Consider the following 21,400-nt stretch of genomic DNA (forward strand, 5'->3'; position numbering starts at 1 on the left):
CCTTAGAGTCTGAACAACTACCTATTACGTTTAACCCCAAAATTGCAATAAATTGTCTGCTTTCGCGTTCTTTCTATGGTAAAATATATTATCCTTTTTTGTGATGTTGGGCTCATTAATAAGTATTTCAGGCAGTATGACCTACATCTTAGAAAAAGTTGAAGACACATCTTTTTAGAAAATGAAAGACACATATTTTTATTTTACTTAACATTTATTAAGTCTTAAATTGAAACTATATTATGCATATCACTATGAGTGTTTAGTTCCTCGCCTTAGGACCAGGCGCCGCCTCCTCGGAGTCCTTGTACCAGTCCTCACTGTAAACAAAAAAACCATAAATAATAATTCTTATTTTTACGAAGGCATTCTTTAAAGGATTATTAATTAAGGAATTTAAGTGTAATAATAGATGGCTTGAAGGACCAATTGATTGTATCCTTCTAATAGACGAACTCTTTTAAAGTTTTTAAGATAGAAAATACTAATAGAACACCAGAAGCATAATATCTCAATTGTCCTCCAGGTACGCCTTGACACGAAACCTGTTGGTACCTATTTTAAACTCGTGGAATATGTCTAGCCTGCAGTTGGAATGTAGGAATATTTTTAGGTCTTATTAGATACTGACCATCCGCGCACGTTCTCAGGAGCGTCGCACTTCTGCGTCTCCTCGTTGTAGACCTCTCCAACCTGGCAGCCCAGGTCTCTGGGCTCGACACCGTTCAGGCACACGTAGAACCGCTGGCAGTCGCTTGGGTGGGCGAACTTGGGGTGGGCCACGGGCTGACCCTGGGGATCCACGGGCGTCTCCTTGGGGCACTCGAAACCGTCCTTAAGTTTCTCTGGAAGTTTGGAAGAGATTTATTATTAACGACGGGAAAAGCGTTTGCGTATAGTCTGCTTTAAGGTTTAAGGGCGTTGATGTACAGTCGACGTCAAACGGCTCGATTCTGAAAATCGAATTCGTGTGAAAGATTAACACGCGTATTCGGGAAACGAGATAATCACAAGATCTAGAGACGATATAGAGATCAACTAGATTTACATTAGTCATCAACTAGATGTGACTTGGATATCTAAGTCATAACTTGTCGAAATCGTTCAAGAGGACCTCCAGAATCGCGGAAACGTCAAATTTGACATATCGATCTTATAAATTCTTTAAATTATCCATATCGTAACTTGTTGAGGTCTAGTAGAGATCTAGTAGAAATCTAATTCATTTTCCGAATCGAGCGGTATGATTACACTTATGCACCTTACTCCCTTATAATAAAGCGAAAAATGTAAACATATCTTTGACGTCGTCGACTGTACAACATTCAGTTGATTTTTTATATATAAACTAAACCCATGATATCGATATATTCAAACCATTCAAACTAAAATATAGTTAATTGGTCGAAAAAGAAATGGTTATATACTTGACTTAATAATGCCTAAGTTATGAAGGTAATACTAATATCCGACGCATATAAGTAAAGCGTGATTTTTACAATCCGGAATGTCGAGATCGACTACTTAAAACACACGAGCATAAGAGTTGAACCTTAATAAATAGCTGGTAGCTGCTACGCTCCCTACAGGTGTTCACGGAAGACCAGCGTCAAGTATAGTCAGCCAAGAAAGTGGTCTACCACTTTTCGACTCTATCATCTGATTGATAGAGTCGAAAAGTGGTAAACCAATTTCTTGGCTGACTGTACTACTCCAGTAGGACCCGGCATTATGCTGAGTGTTCACCTTTTTCAGTGTAATTACAGTGTACAAGTTAGACGTCATTTTTTTCGTTCTGTGTATGTATTGTATAACTGTGTACTTATACTGAAGTAAATGGTATATTATTCTAAATAATTGACTTACTATCCTGCGCGTTGCAGCCCTGCCTGCCGGCCGCATCGGGCCACACGCACGTCCCGGAGTACTCGTCGAAGTGCAGGCCCGCGGTGCACTTGACCTCGGTGGCCTCGCCCTCGATGCAGTTGTAGAACACGTTGCATACAGACGCGTCGGGGTGCGCGAAGAAGCCGTTGCGACGCGGACACTGGCTGTTCGGCTTGGGGGGCTCTGTGGAGACACGTGAATGTTAAGCCTTTATAAGGCAGAGGAAATAAATTTCCCACATGATTTTGAACTTTGTTTCAAAGTGATAGAGTTTAGTTTTGCATAATTTCTGACACCCTTATGCCTTATAAAGGGTTAAGCCCTATTTAGACCAACGGTCGGCAACAAGCGGCCAGCGAACCTCTCGCTTGCGGCCCGCGAGCCTCCCTACCTATTTTGTGTGTAATATTGACAAACGACAACGACTGCTACACTGTTAAAAATTATGTAATTTTACATGCAAAAAAATTACATAATCCTGTAAAATTCCCGAAAAATCTGGGAAATTTACGGAAAAATATGACATTTTACGTAATTCTCGTAAATTTTTCATTTTTTCGGTAAAATCAATAATTTTTATGTAGTTTTACATAAAATTTATGTAATAATCACTAAGCCATGAATATTTACATAAAATCTGTAAAATTACATGGAATGTTCGGGATAAATACATTTTGGTATGTATTTTTTACGATTGAAGAGGGAATTTTACTTAGAAATCTCGCAATATTACCTATTTTCGTGAAAAATACATTTTTATGTAAATTGACTTACGTCTTATGTAATATTCCGTAAGATATCAGTAAAATTACAAAAAAACATTATGAAATTTCCCAACATTTCTTTAATTTTACATATATTCTGTTCAATTTACTGTTTAAATGGTCTTTTTACATAACATATATGTAATAATCACTAAGAGATGGAAGTTTACATAACATCTGTAAAATTACATGGAATGTTTGGGACAAATACTTTTTTTTATGTGTTTTTAACAATTAAAAAGAGAATTTTACATAAACATCTCGTAATTTTACAAATTTTTTTTCAAATTACATATTTGTGTAAATTTACTTACGTGTAATGTAATATTCGGAATAATGTCAGGAAAATTACAAACAATAATATAAAATTTCCAAAAAATTCTTTAATTTTACATATTTTCTGTAAATTTACTGTTTAAATGTGTCGCTTTACATAATAAATATATAATAATCACTAAGAGATAGAAGTTTACATAAAATCTGTAAAATTACATGGAATGTTTGGGACAAATACATTTTTTTATGTGTTTATATCAATTAAAATGGGTATTTTACATAAAAATCTCATAATTTTACCTAATTTTGTGAAAATTACATTTTTGTGTAAAGTTACTCACGTCTTATGTAAAATTCCAAAAAATGTCATTAAAATCACAAAAAACATTATGAAGTTTCCCAACATTTCTTCATTTTACATATATATTCTGTAGAAATTACTGTTTAAATGGTATTTTTACATAATAAATATGTAATAATTACTAAGAGATGAACGTTTACATAAAATCTGTAAAATTACATGGAACTTTTGGGACAAATACTTTTTTAATGTGTTTTTAACAATTAAATCGGGAATTTGACATAAAAATCTCGTAATTTTACCATTTTTTATTGAGAAACACATTTTTATTACAATTTACTTACTTCTTATGTAATATTCCGAAAAATATCAGAAAAATTACAAAAAACAATGAAATTTCCCAACATTTTTTTAATTTTATAAATTTTCTGTAAACTTCCTGTTCAAATGGGTCTTTTTACACGATACATATGTAATAGTCACTAAGAAATGCCCGTTTACATAAATATCTGTAATACTACACTTGATTTTTAACAATTGGAACGGGTATTTTACATAAAAATCTCGCAAATTTATTATTTCTTTTGAAAAATACATTTTTATGTAAATTTACTTAAGTCTTATGTAATATTCCGAAACATGTCAGTAATATTACAAACAATATAATGAAATTTACCAATATCTTCTTAATGGTATACCTACATATTTTCTGTAAATTTACTGGTAAAATAAATAAATAATATATAGGACAATTTTACACAAATTAACCTAGTCCCACAGTAAGCTCAATAAGGATTGTGTTGTGGGCACTTTAGGTATAAATGTATAATCGATACATTCTTGAATACATAGGCAACATCCATAACTCCTGATGAACAAATATATTACGTGATAATAGACACACAAATAAATGCTCTGACCAGGATGCAAACCCGGGACGTCCTGCTTTATAGGCAGGGTCACTATCAACTAATAGGCTAAGGAGGCCGTGAATATGTTTTTTTTTACATATTCAATATGTATTGTATAGTAATCACTAAGACAATGGACTTTTACATAAAATCTGTAAAATTACATGGAATGTCAGGGACAAAAATAATTTTATTATCTACGTATTTTTCTATATTATATAAAGCTGCAATACGACTGACTGATGACACAATTGTTCTCCCAGAAGGAGGTTCGTGGTGTGTTAGACTTTGACAGTTTCATATAGAGGGCGGTCTCGTGATCTCCAGAAAATTCCGACTTTTGGTCTACCGCTTCCGGTCAGAAAAATGTTGGACGGGCCGGCCAAACGGTCAGACCTAGGTGGTGCTCGACCAAATGTCATAGAGGGACCCTGGCAGTTTTTAACGCGGCGCTGAGCTTCGAAACCCAGCGCTGCCGTGTCACGCGCATCTCATGTAACTTTAAAAGTCGAGTTTCGAGATAATTACGTTTAAAGTTTTAAAGATTCAAATGCTGTTATCGTTGACGGTTCGTCGTAATTTTTTTATTTTATCTAATCTACATGTAGGAAATATGGTCACAGACTGGGCCCTTTAATTTTTGTTTCGCATAATTGAATAGTTTTCATTTTATTCGAATTAAATGTTTCCGCATGATCAACTCTTCCATACTATAGTGGTCACACGAAGTCATGTAAGTCAAGTTACATGACATTCGCGTGATCAGACGTGACACGTATTACTATAGGAATATTGTTGTCGTATAAATCAAGCGCTCGGCCAGTCATGCCTAACTCCGGTAACTTAAGAAACGATGTTGATATTTTGGTTGTGTCAGTCATACAACTTAAGTTAACTGAGTTGTGCCTGACGCCATCGGCAAAAAAATGAAGTTACATGAGTTAGCCATATGCTTTTCTCAGTAAATAATGAAGATTTTCAAAATTTTCTTATAGAAGATATATATTTAATGGTTTTTAAGACGATTTAGACTGGTTATTCGTAACTCATGTAACTCGAGTTAACGGAGTTAGGCGTGACACGGCAGAGCGAAGGTCGAAGGCCGAGCTCCGCGTAGGGCCGAAGGCCCGGAGCGTCCTTTTCGATTTCCCAAACACGCGAGGCCGAAGGCCGAGCTGCAGGAATGAAGTGCTCGCAAGCGGATCTTTTTGTCCTAGCAAAAGTACAACTTTATTTCTTTTTCCCTTTGGAAAACAAACTACTACACAATTACAACAGCAACAACAACATTACCAACAACAACACATCAACAACAGCACCAACAGCAAACAACACGCGTACCGCGGGGAACTTTACATAAAAGTGTCGTGATTTTACCTACTTTCGTGAATTTTTTTTTATGTAAATTTACTTATCTATTATGTAATATTCAGAAAAATGCCAGTAAAATTAAAAACAATACAATGAAATTTTCCAATATTTCTTTAATTTTCTGCAAATTTACTATTTCAATGTGTGTCTTTACATTACATTTTTATTTATTTTATTTCAAACAAGTTAAACAGCATAAAAGTAAAAATACCAAACTACTACTTAACTAACTTAGCGCCACTTGCACCGTCCCACTAATCCGAGGTTAACCGGTTAAACCGTTAATCCAGTGTCAAATTGTACTGGTAACCAAGGTAACTCCAGATTTAACCGGTTAACCCCGGGTTAGTGGAATGGTGCAAGGGGCCCTTAGGGTGGTATTCCACCTGTCAAATTTGCATTCAATTTCTTTGTCCAATGTCAGTGCATCTCACTCTCTCATTATTAAGTGTGAGTGATAACAATAAATAAGTACTGTGTGTTTATAACTTTTTTTTATTATTTTGTAAGTGTTTTTATATTTTACTTTTATATTCATATTATAATTAACCTAACTTAAGAAGAAAAATAAATAAAGAGAATAAGTACTAAAAAGTACGGAACCCTCGGTGGGCGAGTCCCACTCGCACTTGTCCGGTTTTTTTCACATTTATGAATTCCTAGCTCTTGCCCGCGAGTTCGTCTGGTAACATACGAGTACCCATTAAGGGTGACTCACGTTAGACCGGGCCGTGCCCGGGCCGGAGCTTCCGGCGCATCGTTTTCTATGGAATGCATCCCGTGTTCGCCTGTCATGTCATAGAAACGTACCTAAGCGCCGGAAGCTCCGGCCCGGATGCGGCCCGGTCTAACGTGAGCGTGAGTTATCCTTTACCTACATACATAGAATAGAACACAAACTACTTAATGCCTAATGGTAACATTCCATTTCTAACCGCAGCTGCATTACTGTCAATTTTACTATGGAAATTGACAATGACAGCGACGCGTTCAGTACCGGTAGTGCAGCTGCGGTTAGAAATGGAATGTTACCATAAAGCTGCTAACAGTGCTAACACATTACCGCACCGCACCAAGGACATTGTCAAGGTTGTTGTCAAGGTCTTACTTATGGGTGCGTCGCAATGACCTTGGTGCGGTGCGGTAATGTGTCCAATGATATGTTTGTCCAATGTCATGGCATCTCACTCTCTCTCTCAAGCAAAATGTCAAAAGACAAAACACACATTGGACAAAGAAACAGAAACTGGACAGGTGGAATACCCTAATACAATTCCGTGAACAAGTTTTAACCTGCTGAGAATGCCGCCCGTGCGGTCGAAATTAAGAAGGTACTTAGGTACTTACTTAGTAAGTAGGTACAGTCACCTGCAATAATATGTTACTCTTCAAAGGCCGCAAAAATATCTGACACGACCTTATCTGTAGAGCCATACGAGCGTGTCACATATTATTGCGGCCTTCGAAGAGTAACATATTATTGCAGGTGACTGTACTTACCTAATTAATTTTAGGCAAAATCGGTTTGTGCTCACACCACATCGTTACTACTAATACCTACTTAAAGATAAATAGATTCATTCATATTATGTAAAGATAGAAATACTTAGTTACTTAATACGAAATCTACATACATATCTAGGTAGGTACCTATTTATTTGGGTTCGTCTTTGACGTCTCTAAAAATAAATATGTCAAATATTCATATCAGACATAGGCATTTTTGAGAAAATTTTACAAGAATAGAATAACTTACAAAAAATGTATGTGGTTTGACAGTTCTTATGTCAAAGCGAGGTAAAGTCGCTAATTCGCCACCCCCACCTGGCGGGATAAAAAGTTAGTTTTCCTCCCAATTAATTTTTAAGTAAATATGGGATAGGGTAAAATGCCCCAATTAGAAAAAAGGTAATCGATCATGACGTCTCTTTTTATTAAAAAATTAAGTCACAGCAAATATGTTACAAAAAATTATTAACTACATGTAATTAAAAACTACATAAAGCTACAACTAACTACAATATAAACTAAAATTATAAATAAAAACCTGGCTCCAGCTCTGTGCCTTTGGGCAGGGTGCCAAGAAGGCTGGCGGCATTGCCGCGCTGTCCAATTGTATTTTTCCACAGTTTTGTCTTTTCTGGTTCCACTAGGTACGGCCAGGGTTCAGCATCAGCTCAGCTCTATGTATACTAATACCTTCTCCCGAATGTAACAAACACTTTTCTGAAAACCACATCAAAATCGGTTCAGCTAAACGCGAGATAATCGCGGACAAATACACCGTGTAACATGAGGAAACCGAAATATTTTAAACCGAATAATTTTAACTGCGTATTCCTGATCATATTTAGAGACAAAAATGTCCTATAAACTTTTTTGAAATTCGCCTAGTTTCAGAGATAATATTAATTAAAAAAAAACAAGTTTTTATTGTTACACAGTGTAAAAGACCTTTTTGATGGTGATGTTGCTGCTATGGGACGTAGTCTAAAATATCCTTCTTGATAGATATCAAAAAGTGACAAGTAACGCTTTGCAAAAAGTAGGTTTTACGAAAAAAAAATGTAAAAATCAATTTTAAGTGAAAAGTTTACCAATCAACATCAAATAACATTTATTTTTATGTACATGTACATTCAAGAAATTGAAAAAACAAAACAACAACAAAAATTTTTTTTTTGGTGAAGTATACCTAAACTCATCTTACATTTTTTCTTTCTTTTGACCTCAGAAATGCGTGGTTAAAGCTATTCGGTTTCCTCATATTACACCGTGTATACTTACAAACATTCCGTGTAGTTTTGGACATATTATAAAAGTTATTCAACGATTAATGCAGGTGGCTGGTAATAGGGCACTTTACCCTATGATAATAAATCTTCCTCGCGCTATCCCAGCTTTTTGCCACAGCTCATGGGAGCCTGGGAACTGCTTGGCAACTAATCCCGGGAATTGGCGTAGGCACTAGTTTTTACAGAAGCGACTGCCATCTGACCTTCTAACCCAGAGGGGAAACTAGGAAACTTGTTGGAATTAGTCCGGTTTCCTCACCATGTTTTCCTCTTCACCGAAAAGCGATTGGTAAATATCAAATGATACCTATTTCGTACATAAATTCTTTTCAACTTTACCGTATGATAAGCTCCAAAAAGAAATTAGAAAACTAAGGGATTCAGATAGGTCATTCATTGGCTCCAGGGAACCCCTTAATGTGAATTACAGCATCAAAGTTGGAAGCAACAAAACTTACGATGTTATTTATATGTACCAATGTCAGCAATTATTGGTAAAATTGTGTACCTAATTATTAATTTCGAAAAATAAACTATAAATCTTCAAATATGAATTCATATCCGTTAGCACTCGCGGATTGGACGAATTTTGTGCGGCACTAGCACACACCCAATCACGGATCAATATTATAACGCGCGCCAATGGCGCGCGAGCTACATGGATCACGCGATCGCTAGTCAGGCGCACCCCCCCCGTAGCTGCGCTGTGCGCTGCGCAGTTCATGAGTTCACATCAAAATGGCGCTCGCTCACTCGCTGTGCGTAGAACGTAGTACTTGTGTAAACGTGTAAATAAATTGGAGATAGCATACAAGAAAACAGGTAAATATAAGTATTAGATATACCTTTACTTTCTTGCATCGAATATCTAGTGAAATCTGCATTAGACCTCAAAACGTTATGTACTTCCAGAAAGGGTTCGCGGTTCACCTTTTTTGTAACGGTTTCCTCGGCGTCCTTTACAAAGTCCAGTTGATATCGTGTCCTGTCCACGTCCAGGGTGGATCAGACCTGATCTACAAAATCTTGGAGCAGCCGCTTTCGTCGTATGCCATTAAAAAAATGTAAGTATTTATTAGCTAAGTACATCTAAATTTAAAACGATATTAGTACATGCTTGATTGTGTAGGTTAATTAAATAGTCACCAACACTAATAAATTGTGTTATTCTCTTACAGTAAAACATGCCCGTTATTAAAATTTGGTCAGTAGACCAAACAATCAAGAAAGCTGTTCCAATAATGGACCCAACTTTAAAAAATATCATTGAAAAAGGTGAGTAAATCTAAATTAATTTGACTTTTCGTAATGAAATATTTTTTGTGTAATTGTAGAATGTAGTGTATTGTAGAATAGACTATAATTGGATACCTACTGTTAAGCATTAATGTGCTGACTCAAACCACATTTATTTTGCAGTATGATGTCAATTTAAAAATTTGACGCTTGAAGTTGACAAGATAGAGCTGATGCTGAACCCTGGCTGTACCTAGTGGAACTCAGGTTTGGTGCAACATAGGCCCACGCTACTTTGATCATCCGTCACATAGAGGGAGAGCAATACCCAAGATATAATTCATAATCCATTTTCTTCCAGATGAGGTACCATCCTAAATATAGTAGTTCCATTTACTAATCTTATTAACTTTTTCTTTTCCAGGAACCATTAACCAGGGTTCAAGTTGCAGAGCTATCCGAAATAGCTGCGCCTAACATTGTATTTTTAGGTGAGACTTAATTATTATTACAATGATAAAATGCCTTACCTGCGAAGCATAACACTGTATGTTTCATATAATTTATAATTAATCATAATATAATCTATATGAAACATACAGTGTTAAAACGTAAATGTATTGAATAAACCTGTGGCCCTAGTGAAAAAGGGTACAAGTGTCGCGCAGCTTAGTTGTAAAAGGGGCATGGAACTTACACCCTTTTAAAACTGCGCTGCCCGAGACTTGTACCCTTACTCACTAGTAGTGCCACTTAACGTAATACGATAAATTATCTTATTTGAGGAGGAAGTATTAAATTTGGGGGCCTATTATATTACCTGTTTTAACCATTATGTTTTTTGTCCACAGATAATGAAAATATAATTATATTACTTGCTGGTAGAAAAAACGATTGTTAGCGAAACAGATTCTGCCTACGTCGTTACAACTATTGATGGCGGCTTACTGCAACTTGAATATGGAATATCCAGTGGACTGTCAAAACACATTAGAATTTATACAAAGGTATATTTTTATTAAAATAAATCCTAAAGAAGGAAGTCATAAGTAATAGTTTTTGATTTTTAAAAAGCGTTTTTCAATTAAAAGACATGTCAAGATCGCTTAACTTCTTGCAAGTTCTTTCTAATGCTAAAAAAACTAACTATAATTAATGTCAGTAACAAACATTTTCAGACAATTCGTTACTTGAAATGGTATAGGTTTCACGCATTAGATTCACATAGGCCTTATTAACCGAAACTTTTATAAGACTAATTCATAAGAAGTACTTATGTACATAAGATATAATTTATAGTGTCGTATATGTCTTCTACTTTTTGTACTCTGTCACAGAATAAATAATAATAATATGCACGTAGACGTGTATATACGCGTGTGCTCTATAATTTGAGTGTGTGAAATTCAATAAATTTATTTCTTTGTAATTTTGTTTTTTATTAAATAACCTCCAAACTGTAAATTGCTTGTTGTTTGTATATTATGACTGATAAAATTAGTTCGTTTTACATGTTATTAGGCGATATTTCCTAAAGAATTCAATACAAATTTTGTACATTTACATGCTATCGATAATTCTCAGGATTTTGCTATTAGCAAGTTGGTATTTGTTTTCTTATGTACTTTAATAAATGCAGTCTGCAGACAGGCTGCATTAATTAAAATACATAAGAAAAAAAACTAACGAATGGTTAATAACTAAATCCGGAGAATTACCGTAAATGTACAGAATTTGTATTGAATTTTACAGAAAAATATCCCCTAATAACATGAAATATTACCTAATTTTACAGGTAATAATACACAAACAACAAGTAATTTTACCTTGCCCATATTTAAAATCACAGTTTTCTTATGTAAAAATACATAAATTGTATCAGTAATATTACCGAATAAAATGGAAAAATACTTAAAAATCATTAAAAATACATAAAGTTTGTGGTAAAATCACATACGCAAACTGTAATAAAACACAATAATTTTGTAATATTACTGAATAAAAAGTAAATATACTTAAAAAAACATTAATAATAAATAAAGTTTGTGTAATTTTACAGACGAAATCTGTAACAAAATACATAATAATTCGGTAATATTCCCGAATAAAAAGGAAAAATACTTAAAAAAATCATTAATAATACATGTACTTTGTGTAAATTCACATACGAAATCTGTAATAAAACACATATTACTTCTGTGATATTACCAAATACAATGTAAATATACATAAAGTATCATTAATAATACAAAAACTTAATGTATTTTTACATACGAAATCTGTAACAAAACACATAATAATTGTGTAATGTTACCGAATAAAAAGTAAAAATACTCAATAAACATTAATAATACATTAAGTTGGTGTAATTTCACACATGAAATCTGTAACAAAATACATAATAATTCGGTAATATTACTGAATAAAATGTAATTCAGATTCAGATGTTTTATTGGTAAAAGGCAATCATTTTAATCATAATAATCATACATAAAAATCATTACTAATACACAAACTTTATGTATTTATACATACGAAATTTGTAACAAAACATACAATTACCCTGTAATATTACCGAAAAAAATGTAAAAGTACGTAAGTGAAATTTTACGGATATGTAAAATTACATAAATGAGATTTTACAGATTATGTAAAATTACATAAGTGAGATTTTTACATATCTGACAGTATGATTATGTAAAATTACATAAATGTAATTTTACATAACCGTCAATTTGTTTGATTATGTAAAATTACATAAATGTAAAATTACATAATAATGAAATCAGGTCGATATGTAAAATTACATACGCCTTGTAAAATTACATAATTATGTAAAAATACAGAAAAGTTAGGGCAACGAAAGTTGCCCTAAAATTATGTAAAATTCCCTGAATATTTTTAACAGTGTAAAGTCACAAATATTACCAAAGTGCAGCCCGTGTCAACCCCGTTAACTACTATGTGGCCCTTGGCTGCTAAAAGGTTACCGACCGCTGATTTAGACGATGACGATGCGAGTTTCATTACATTGCGGTTTATGATCGGTCAGTTGAATTGGATGTAACCAACAATCCGCAATGTAACTAAAATCGCATGCGAGTTCGCGCGCCGTCTAAATAGCCCAATGGTTACAAATTGCAACATCTCGAAGGAAATTCAATGCTATAAAATATAAATGGAACGCTATAGGCCAAGTGTGCATAATATACTGGGGTCAGTATGAGTATTTTATATGGAAGCCATCAGAAAAGCAACCAATCATGTTCTCATTTGTTTTTAGAAAAGGCTCTCAACAAAATTTTCCACTTGGGTCGAACCATTTAAACCAGACAATGACCTTACTAAAGTCATATGAATTCACACTTTCGTGTTGCCGGTCGCCATAATTAATGGAAGGTTGGCAAGCGAGTATTAAAAAAAGAAGAAATATCCTGTTTTCAACAGGAAACAGCCTCGAAACCTTTTCTCGCCGAAATCATTAACAAACATTTATTAATTTAAAACTTTAACACGATCAAGGTAAATGGGTGACTTTTAAAAACTGGATTACGTATCGAAATCAGCATACTTATTACGTCAGCTCCGAACTCGAACGCTTTCTTGGTACTTTTCCCAAGTATTTTAAGCTAACAAATAGTAAATAGAATAGTAAGCCTGCAAGGCCGAATTAAAATAGTTTTACGCAAAAACGCTGGGCAGGAAATTTCGTCAATAGTTGAAAATAAAAATAAAAACATACAGTCAATTGTTTTCCAAGGCCTGGTTTTGGGTAACTCTGTATACCTTGAGTATTTTTGTAGATGCAAATCAACAACGAATGTTCGTTATTCAAATATATTTTTTATCTAATGTTGGAAACACAAATGTGTAACCCTACTTGGTGTCGAACTTTCCCAATTTTGTTATCAGAAGTTTAACTTCTCTTGATAAATTTACTCGAGCCAAATGTCGCTATATAGAAAGAAGTAGGTAACGAAATAAAAAGAAACTAAGAAAACATTCCTAAACGTATACATAGTTAGCATTTGGATGCAACACATTAATATTCAATTCACGGAATCGCACGGGCAGATTGCATACCCTGATGCGACATTGCAAATAAATTATGCGTTGACATTTACGATCTTTGGATGTTCGAGGTGACAAAATGTTTCAAGCATTTTGGCCATTAAAGTAAATATATGCAAGCTGAACGTTGCACTTGACTAAAAAAAGTAAATGAGTCAGCATTTGAGTGAGCCTTAGCCTTTACACTCAAGACCGATCGTTTAGAATTTAAATTACAAAACGTTCTTCTTATATTTCAAAAGAGTACATGTGCTAGCTAGCCTTAAGTTTATGTAATTCTTTATACATACGCTTGTAATATACATACGCTGGGAGCAATATAAGGCTATACAATGTAAAGAGAAGGCGTCCCGTCTACCTTTGACAAGAGGTCGCCGTGCGCCGCTGCCTTTCTAGGCCGACTAGAAGCGTACATAGTCTCAAGTGTCCATAAAGTTTATAACGTATGCTAGTTATTTAACTAACATAGCAGTGACCCTGTCACTAATTACCTTCGTGTTTGATTAGACTCCGAATGTCTCGGTTCGAAAGTAGGGATGCGTCACTCAAATAGTTGCGTCTATAAAATCAACCTTCAGAAATATGTTTTTATATTTTTATAGAAGACTATAGATACTGAATGACCTTAGTTGCAAGTATCTCATTGAAAAGGCGGAAATGCGGTCGATTCAACGTTAAACTTTCCGTTCGTCACGTGATTTTTTCTGTCTTTGTCCTTTCAAACAATCACGTAATTACTAGGAAATCCTGTCCTGAAAATGTCCCCCTGATTTCATCTCTCATATTTTTTCCCAGTCCCTCATGAATTTAAACAAGCTTGAACAATCTAGTCAGGTTGTCACCTAGTAGCGGATCAGACTATGCGTCAAAAGTATCTACCTTCTCAATTAAATTGCTTGACTAAAAATGTTATGTGTCTACACGTTGAACAGCTACATACATTAAATCTCTACATGAACTGTAGAGATTTAATCTCGATTCGGATTAGTATTATCCGGTGACAAATACTTTTGGTGCGTTGATTTTAGACGCTGACTGTACTTCTTTTAAGATAAAGGGGCTGTCAACAACAAAAGCGGGTAAAGGTACTTACGGAGCTCGGTCCTGTCGCCGCAGTCTACGTTGAAGGGCTGGTCGCACTTGTTGATCTTCCTAATGGTGGGGTCGAACACGAGGCCGTCAGGGCACAGCTTGGTGGTCGCCACGCCGTCGACGCACTCGTAGAATTTGTCGCATTGCCGATCATCTTCGTACTGGCCATCCTTCGCCGGGCATTTGAATTGGGCGTCTAGAAAAAGAAAAAAAAATAAGGATTAGTTTTTCAACCAAATCTAAAGTTCCCGTGAATTATAAGACAGGTACCGATTTTGTAGACATCCTTTCATAACTAGATATTGAATTAATCGCTCAGTATAATCTGTCTTCATTTTGGTATATACGTATTGCTGTAAGAGTAAGCCACCGATGTCTACGCCTGCGTGTCTAAACATTGTGTAGGCTCCAGACGATTTCGTAACAATAGAAACCAGAGACTTTAATCCGTGTGGGTGTCAGATTTCCTAGATGACTAAGATGAATTATGCCAACACAGTACAGGGAGTGATTCGTTAGTTACTTTCTTATCATTGAGAGATTTTGCAATGTAGAACTAGATAGGGCACATATTGCAATTTCTTTTCTCAATTGCATGTGTAAATTGTTTACAATTATACCACAAAACTTATTCGCTTGTACAATACTATGAGCATTGTAAATTAATATAAAATTTGTTAATTAAAACTTATGTAACAGAGAATATGCTGCGTTTATTTAAAATTAGGTACTGTGAGTTTTGCAACGAAGAATTAAACAAAATGCGATCGTCTTTAATCCTCAACCCTCTCTAAAATAGGTTAGGTACCCTCTTTGCATATGCAAAAACATATGCTCTTTGGAATGACATGCATTACTTAATAAACATGTGCTTTAACATTCTGGAACTTAAAGGTTCGGTAGTCGAAACATTGCAACGAGAACCGGTCGATTCGTATTCAGCTTGTTCCTTACGTAGACGCGTGTATAATCATCTCAATGGGCGTTTCGCAAGAACCCAGAACACGTTAAAAAAAACAAGTCGTGCCATAAATGAAAGTTGGCCTAATTTGGTGATTAACTGATTACTATTTTTCAGAATTCATGTAATCTGTGTCTCTGACCCTTAAGTATAAAATATCCTGCGGCTAATCTGTACATTTTTAAGAATGTAAAGATAGACGAAATTTATAATAATTTAAGTCTTTTTTTATCGTAGCGGTCCATCAAATCTAAATGAAATATTTGGAAAAACTTGATTGGAGAGAACTATTTATGGTTATCAAAACTACTTATTCTCCTTAACTTTCAAACTTAGTAAATAAACTCCATTTTTGTCGTAACCTGTTGGATTTATACTAAGTAATTTATAAGCAGATTGATAAAATGGGAATATCGTGACCGGTAGCTATTATTTACCACGTTAAGAGCCAATTGCACAACGCTATTATATCATCGAGGCATCGTGCTGTTCAGTGCCTACATGTAATATTTGAACGAACACCTAACCGCTTACCAATCTGTTGCTAATGGGCACTTATCCCTACCAACAAAGCAGGATTTGTTTAAACCATTACACAGATACTCTAAAATAAATTTCCTGGTTGTGTTTCTTAGAAGATATATCTACTTACTTTAATGGCGCAGCGACCCAAAATGAGTCTTGGCCTCCGACACGAGTACACGCCAATTGTCTCGATCCTGTGCCATCTCCCGCCAGTAATCCGCCAGTATATAGGCATGGAGAAGATATATCTATGGCGGTCTAATTGCACGACCCTACATAAAAATCGACTAAAGGTAGGTATTTAATTGATATGGTAATTATATGAAACTGCATATACAAATATGTAAAATCGACATGTATACTAAATATGTCTCTGTACGAGTACCCTGGTTCTATAACTATGCATTCCTATAACCGTATCCCGTACGTTACTGCGTCAAAGACTGATAGCCTCACGATTCGTTCAGGCGATCTCCGGAACGATCCCCCGAGTTTCCTAATAGCACGCAGATGCATTGTTAACACACGATTATATCGACTCTATCGCAACGCGTGACGCAACAAAGTGAAAGTGAACAGTTACAACATGCAGCGTTGCAGCCAGGCGCCTCCGGAGTGACCCTTGGCTGATCGCTCCTTATTCTAACTTTTTAAATTCGGGATTGACCTTAAACATATGACAATCGGCCAGAGACGATGACTTTCTTTCTAGGTATTGGGTATTGTCAGATATTTTACTTCGTTTATGATGGAACCGATTCAGTAATTTTGACTCAGTAAAGTTTAACTAGTAATGACCATGTATGACAATCACAAATCTCAGAGTATTTTTAATTAAGAGTAAAAAGACATTTTGTATTTTAGAAGAAGCATAAAGACGTCTTCAAATCAATAAAAGATTGGATCCTTTTACGTTAATGTTTAATTATGCAAATATCCACACTCATTTAATTCAAATTCGTATAATTTGAATAATTTATTAACGTCACGTTTTTACCGGTTAGTGATTAACGCAAATAGAGTTGGTTACCTATAAGTTTTAAAAGCATCGATATCATCTTAGGTGAAAGCGTAACATTAATGCCAAATAAAAAATCGATTAACACATAAATGGAAAACAGGATACCTAATGTATAAAAGGTATACTTAGGTGTATAATTACTTTAACGTTAGTATTAACCTTTAGTGATGTGCAATAAATTTTATTAAATAGAAATAAATTACTATTATTATTTCCAAATCATTACGGATTAGTATACAATTTATACTTTAATTTGATAATTAATTAACACTCGTTTAAAATTTTTAATAGTCATTATAAAGTTATGATTACTAATGTCATAAGTTTATTGCAAAGGCCCATTAGAGCTCGGAAAACAACAATTTGAATTGCAAAACTTACAATATTTGCGTAAATTTAAATACGGGTGTCGACACCAACTTTTACCGCAACTCCATTGTACACTAAAGCACGCAAGAACCGGAGTCGACGAACTATATTTCAAATAAAGCTCAAAAATAAACTACAAAACTACTGACATTGGCTACCAACCGATTCGTGGTACGTAACCTATAGAAATTAATTGCAAGAAACAAGTGAATGTCAATGTCGAACCAGACAATTTTCTTTAGTTACCACAATGATAATGCGCTTTAAGTCCTTGTATTTAGGTTCATAATTAGATGTTTCATGTGCTACAAATGCACCGGTGCACTCGGTGAATTCGGAGGTTTTAGTGTATTTTTTTTAAATTCCGTTCGTTCAGCCAGTTTGTTGGTTTTCTTTTATAAAACTTTCTAGTCCGTTTTCTAAATTCTTACAAAAAGTACATGATTGAAATGCAATTTGCATTTCCAAACCCTGTACGCTTCTAGTGCAATACAATCTACCTATAATTTTATAGTTTTGTTTTATCGATCATTCAAATGTGGTTTAACACTCACTAATTAAAAACGTAACTACTCACTTGCTATTCTAGAACAAACTACTCTTCTAGAATAAAGGTACTTATAGGCCTTATAGCTTCCGATTAAATGCCACGTCACACATTAGAAAACTTGCATACCTATACACGGTGCATTGGGGTAACTTCGGATTAATTCGAATTTTCTGAATTATTTTATTCTTTAACAAGTTAGATAGCTATCATGGTGGCTATCTCTCCCACATAAACAATGAGATGACGCCAGTCCAGCAGTGGGACGTGTATAGTGCAGACTGATGATGGATGAAGTTAAGCTTGCTAAACACTATATAGGTAGATCTTGCAATGTAACGACCAATGAGTGAATGGAATCTTACACTTATAAACACAGGAATGCGTAGGTATACCAGGGAGTCTAGCCTAGATAACAATGGCACATCGGCATACGCCAAACGAAAAGAAAAATGTCCCAGGATAACAGATGCTAGGAAAAGTCTCGTGACTATTTCCATACATTATTCATGTTGCCCTGATAGGTAGAGATACGCATTCTAGATTTAAATGAAATGGACAGACAGTTTCGTGTGACACGACCCATGTTGTGTGACCTCAAAAGCATCACGATTTGTATGGCCTGTCTGCATGGTTCAAAACTTAATTACGTATCTACTTGTATTTAAGCGTTGTTGTAGAGGCGTACAACAGGTAGCCAAAATTTAATTCTACTTGTCTAATAAAATGATAAAACTCTACGGACCTGTACGAATATGATGGTCGTTCTTGTCTACGTGATAGCGTGATAAAACGGTGTCCGTCGCTTTCTATCCCACGGTGTTAAACAGTGACAGTTATTTTATCACGTGGATAAAGATGGATAAAGCTATCCATATTACGCCGGCTGATTTAGTTAAATTATTATATATTTTATGCCTTTCCTCAAGTCAAAATGTCAGATAAAGACACACGATTATTAGCTAATTGAGGTTTGTAGCGTGTTTATGAATTTGGGATATGTAGATAACGGGTTTCCTAAGTAATCCCAATGCACCTAATTCATTACTAGTCGGAGCACAACCGTCAAGTACTTTTTGGAGTTCAATGAACTTTACAAATATGTTACATTGCACTATACGTGGTCTGGTTTGATCGTAGAAGGTCCTAACAACTGCTTGGCACAGTTTCATAGTTATTGGTTTCAAAATCTAGATGTCAAACGGAATACTAATGCTGTAAAATAGAATTGAGGACACTAGTAAAGGTATATTGTATATTGATCATATGTTTAACGGTTTCAGTGGATGTGCATATCGTGGTATCTATTCTATAAAAGCAACTTAATATATTAAAATTACTCTGACTTCTTAAATTATCCTTTGCATTAATCCGGACTGTTTAAATCGGTTTAAATTAAAATGGTCAAAATATTAATACAAAATTTCATCGGTCGGTTTTTTTAACATTCACGCATCACTTAATAATTGCTAACAATTCAATAAAAAAAAGTTATATAGATATCTAGGTCTAAGATTTATTTTTAACAATGTAGCTTTTACCGATAATATATTTAAATCCAAGTATTTATAATCGTTGTTGTATCACAAAATTACCTACTTGTAGATTATTCCATTTTGGTATTTTTATAGGTATGCAGATTTTATTGGTTATGGTGCCTGATCGGGCCAATTCCACGTATTTATGTAATCATATAGTTGCCGCCCATTGGGGTCAGGTTATATAATCTTTTCGCAATATTTTGTCGTCCGATATAAAGGTCACAAAACTAGTTTATGTTACTATGGGGAACACACTTAATATATTTATTTAATTTTATTAAGTTGTAATCTAAGTATTAGTAAAGTTACCCTACAATGTCCAAAATTGCTTAAGTGCCTATAGTTGTTATGTTTTCCGAATTATTTATCTCAGTATTAGAGATAAAAGTAGAGAAATGTGTTTGTTTAGAGTTACTGATAATTTCAATGCATTCTTAAAAGTCAGCTGTATCCACTCCTCCTAATATTATAAAAACTAATGTAACTCTCTCAAATAAAAAATAATAATTAAGTATCACAATAAAGTTTAAAGCGCGTTGATGTCTTTTTCCTGCTATGAAAACAGCATGTTCAAAATCATTTAAAAGTGCATGAAAGATAAAAAAATTCGCCAAAGTCATAATAAATAAGCTCATTATAGACCAATAAAGCTAAATATTGCGAGTTTTACGCACAATAGCTTTACGATCCCGCGATGCATTAATAAAAAATAAACTTACTGGCTAGAGCGGCGACCGCCGTCATAACGATGAACACTTTCATGGTGGCCTTTTGTAATTAAAAATATATTTTAAAAAAATTGACTAGATTCCTAACCGACGGGTGTGCCGGCGTTGGCGCAACTGACGGACGACGCAGCAGCGCGCGCCTTTTCTTCCTTCGCGGCAAACCGGTATAGTTCTTGCATCCCACAAATGCAGGCCCCTACACCGTATTCCCTACTCCATAAAGCATATTTTTAGGTCGTGCTCGGTCAGAGTACAAGCCGAAACAGTTTAAAATATTTGCGGTGTTAATCAGTTGATGAGGTCGTTAACTAAGTATTTGCATCATGCGGCAGACGTAACAGAAATGCTGTATGTGAAGCCACTTTAGGAACTAATCCGCCATTATATCACCGGACATTGTAATTGATAATGTTAAAGATTTGTGGCTAATGGAGGATTGTTGCAAACAAGATGCAATTTAGGAATTTTACGTATTTATTGCTTGGTAATAAAAATTAAATTCTACTTTATTTTTTTTTATTCATTGTTTTCCGGAATTATAGTACGTTTTTTTTAGCATTAGAAATAAGGTAAACAATCTTGATGTGTCTCTTAATTGAAAAACACATTTTAAAAATAGGTTACGGCAAATAATGTAACAATTATGAATCTAATACGATCATTTATATTCTTCTGCTTTCATAAGTAATAGTTTTTGGTTCTAAAAAGCGTTTTTCAATTAAAAGACATGTCAAGATCGCTTACCTTCTTGCAAGTTCTTTCTAATGCTAAAAAAACGAACTATAACATTGACACTAACTTCAAATGCTTTAAATTATCAAAGACACATACCCGACGCTCTACTTTAATCAGAGTGTGAAGGTTGAAGAGGTAAAGTCGGAGTTCCGCGCAGGGTCGAAGTTTAGAGGTTAAATGCATTTTTATCGAAACTACTGCACGAATAAATTAAACCTAAAATCACTCCATCGACTCAATTTTCGTAGGTTTTCTAATGGTATCATTGG

General features: G+C 34.7%; 1 protein-coding gene and 2 long non-coding RNA genes across 4 annotated transcripts in view; 1 reads left to right on the top strand and 2 right to left on the bottom strand.

The window, feature by feature from the left end:
* Positions 1–21,400, bottom strand: part of LOC134678651 (uncharacterized) — a 205,425-nt gene that overhangs the window by 178,932 nt on the left and 5,093 nt on the right. The window lies entirely within an intron of this gene.
* Positions 196–20,541, bottom strand: LOC134678642 (protein obstructor-E-like). The gene is made up of 5 exons (XM_063537289.1): positions 20,388–20,541; positions 14,706–14,900; positions 1,867–2,070; positions 632–845; positions 196–320 (listed from the first exon to the last, which is right to left on the bottom strand). The coding sequence occupies exons 1-5, from the start codon at positions 20,428–20,430 to the stop codon at positions 263–265; spliced, it is 714 nt and encodes a 237-aa protein (XP_063393359.1). The 5' UTR covers positions 20,431–20,541; the 3' UTR covers positions 196–262.
* On the top strand, positions 8,988–10,970 carry LOC134678649 (uncharacterized). 2 transcript variants are annotated; one of them, XR_010100219.1, is made up of 6 exons: positions 8,988–9,127; positions 9,218–9,369; positions 9,484–9,580; positions 9,725–9,808; positions 9,966–10,032; positions 10,393–10,970. It is a non-coding gene; the product is annotated as an uncharacterized LOC134678649 (long non-coding RNA). The 2 variants fall into 2 exon arrangements; XR_010100218.1 differs by having other exon boundaries at positions 8,991–9,127; positions 9,484–9,808.

This window comes from Cydia fagiglandana, chromosome Z (genome assembly GCF_963556715.1).
Source record: "Cydia fagiglandana chromosome Z, ilCydFagi1.1, whole genome shotgun sequence".
NCBI classification, from domain to species: domain Eukaryota; kingdom Metazoa; phylum Arthropoda; class Insecta; order Lepidoptera; family Tortricidae; genus Cydia; species Cydia fagiglandana.

Coding starts and splice junctions, on each gene's coding strand:
- LOC134678642 (XM_063537289.1), bottom strand. CDS start 20,430: ATGAAAGTGTTCATCGTTATGACGGCGGTCGCCGCTCTAGCCA. Junction 14,901..20,387: donor GGCGGTCGCCGCTCTAGCCA/GTAAGTTTATTT, acceptor TTCTTTTTCTAG/ACGCCCAATTCAAATGCCCG. Junction 321..631: donor CCTGAGAACGTGCGCGGATG/GTCAGTATCTAA, acceptor TTTTGTTTACAG/TGAGGACTGGTACAAGGACT.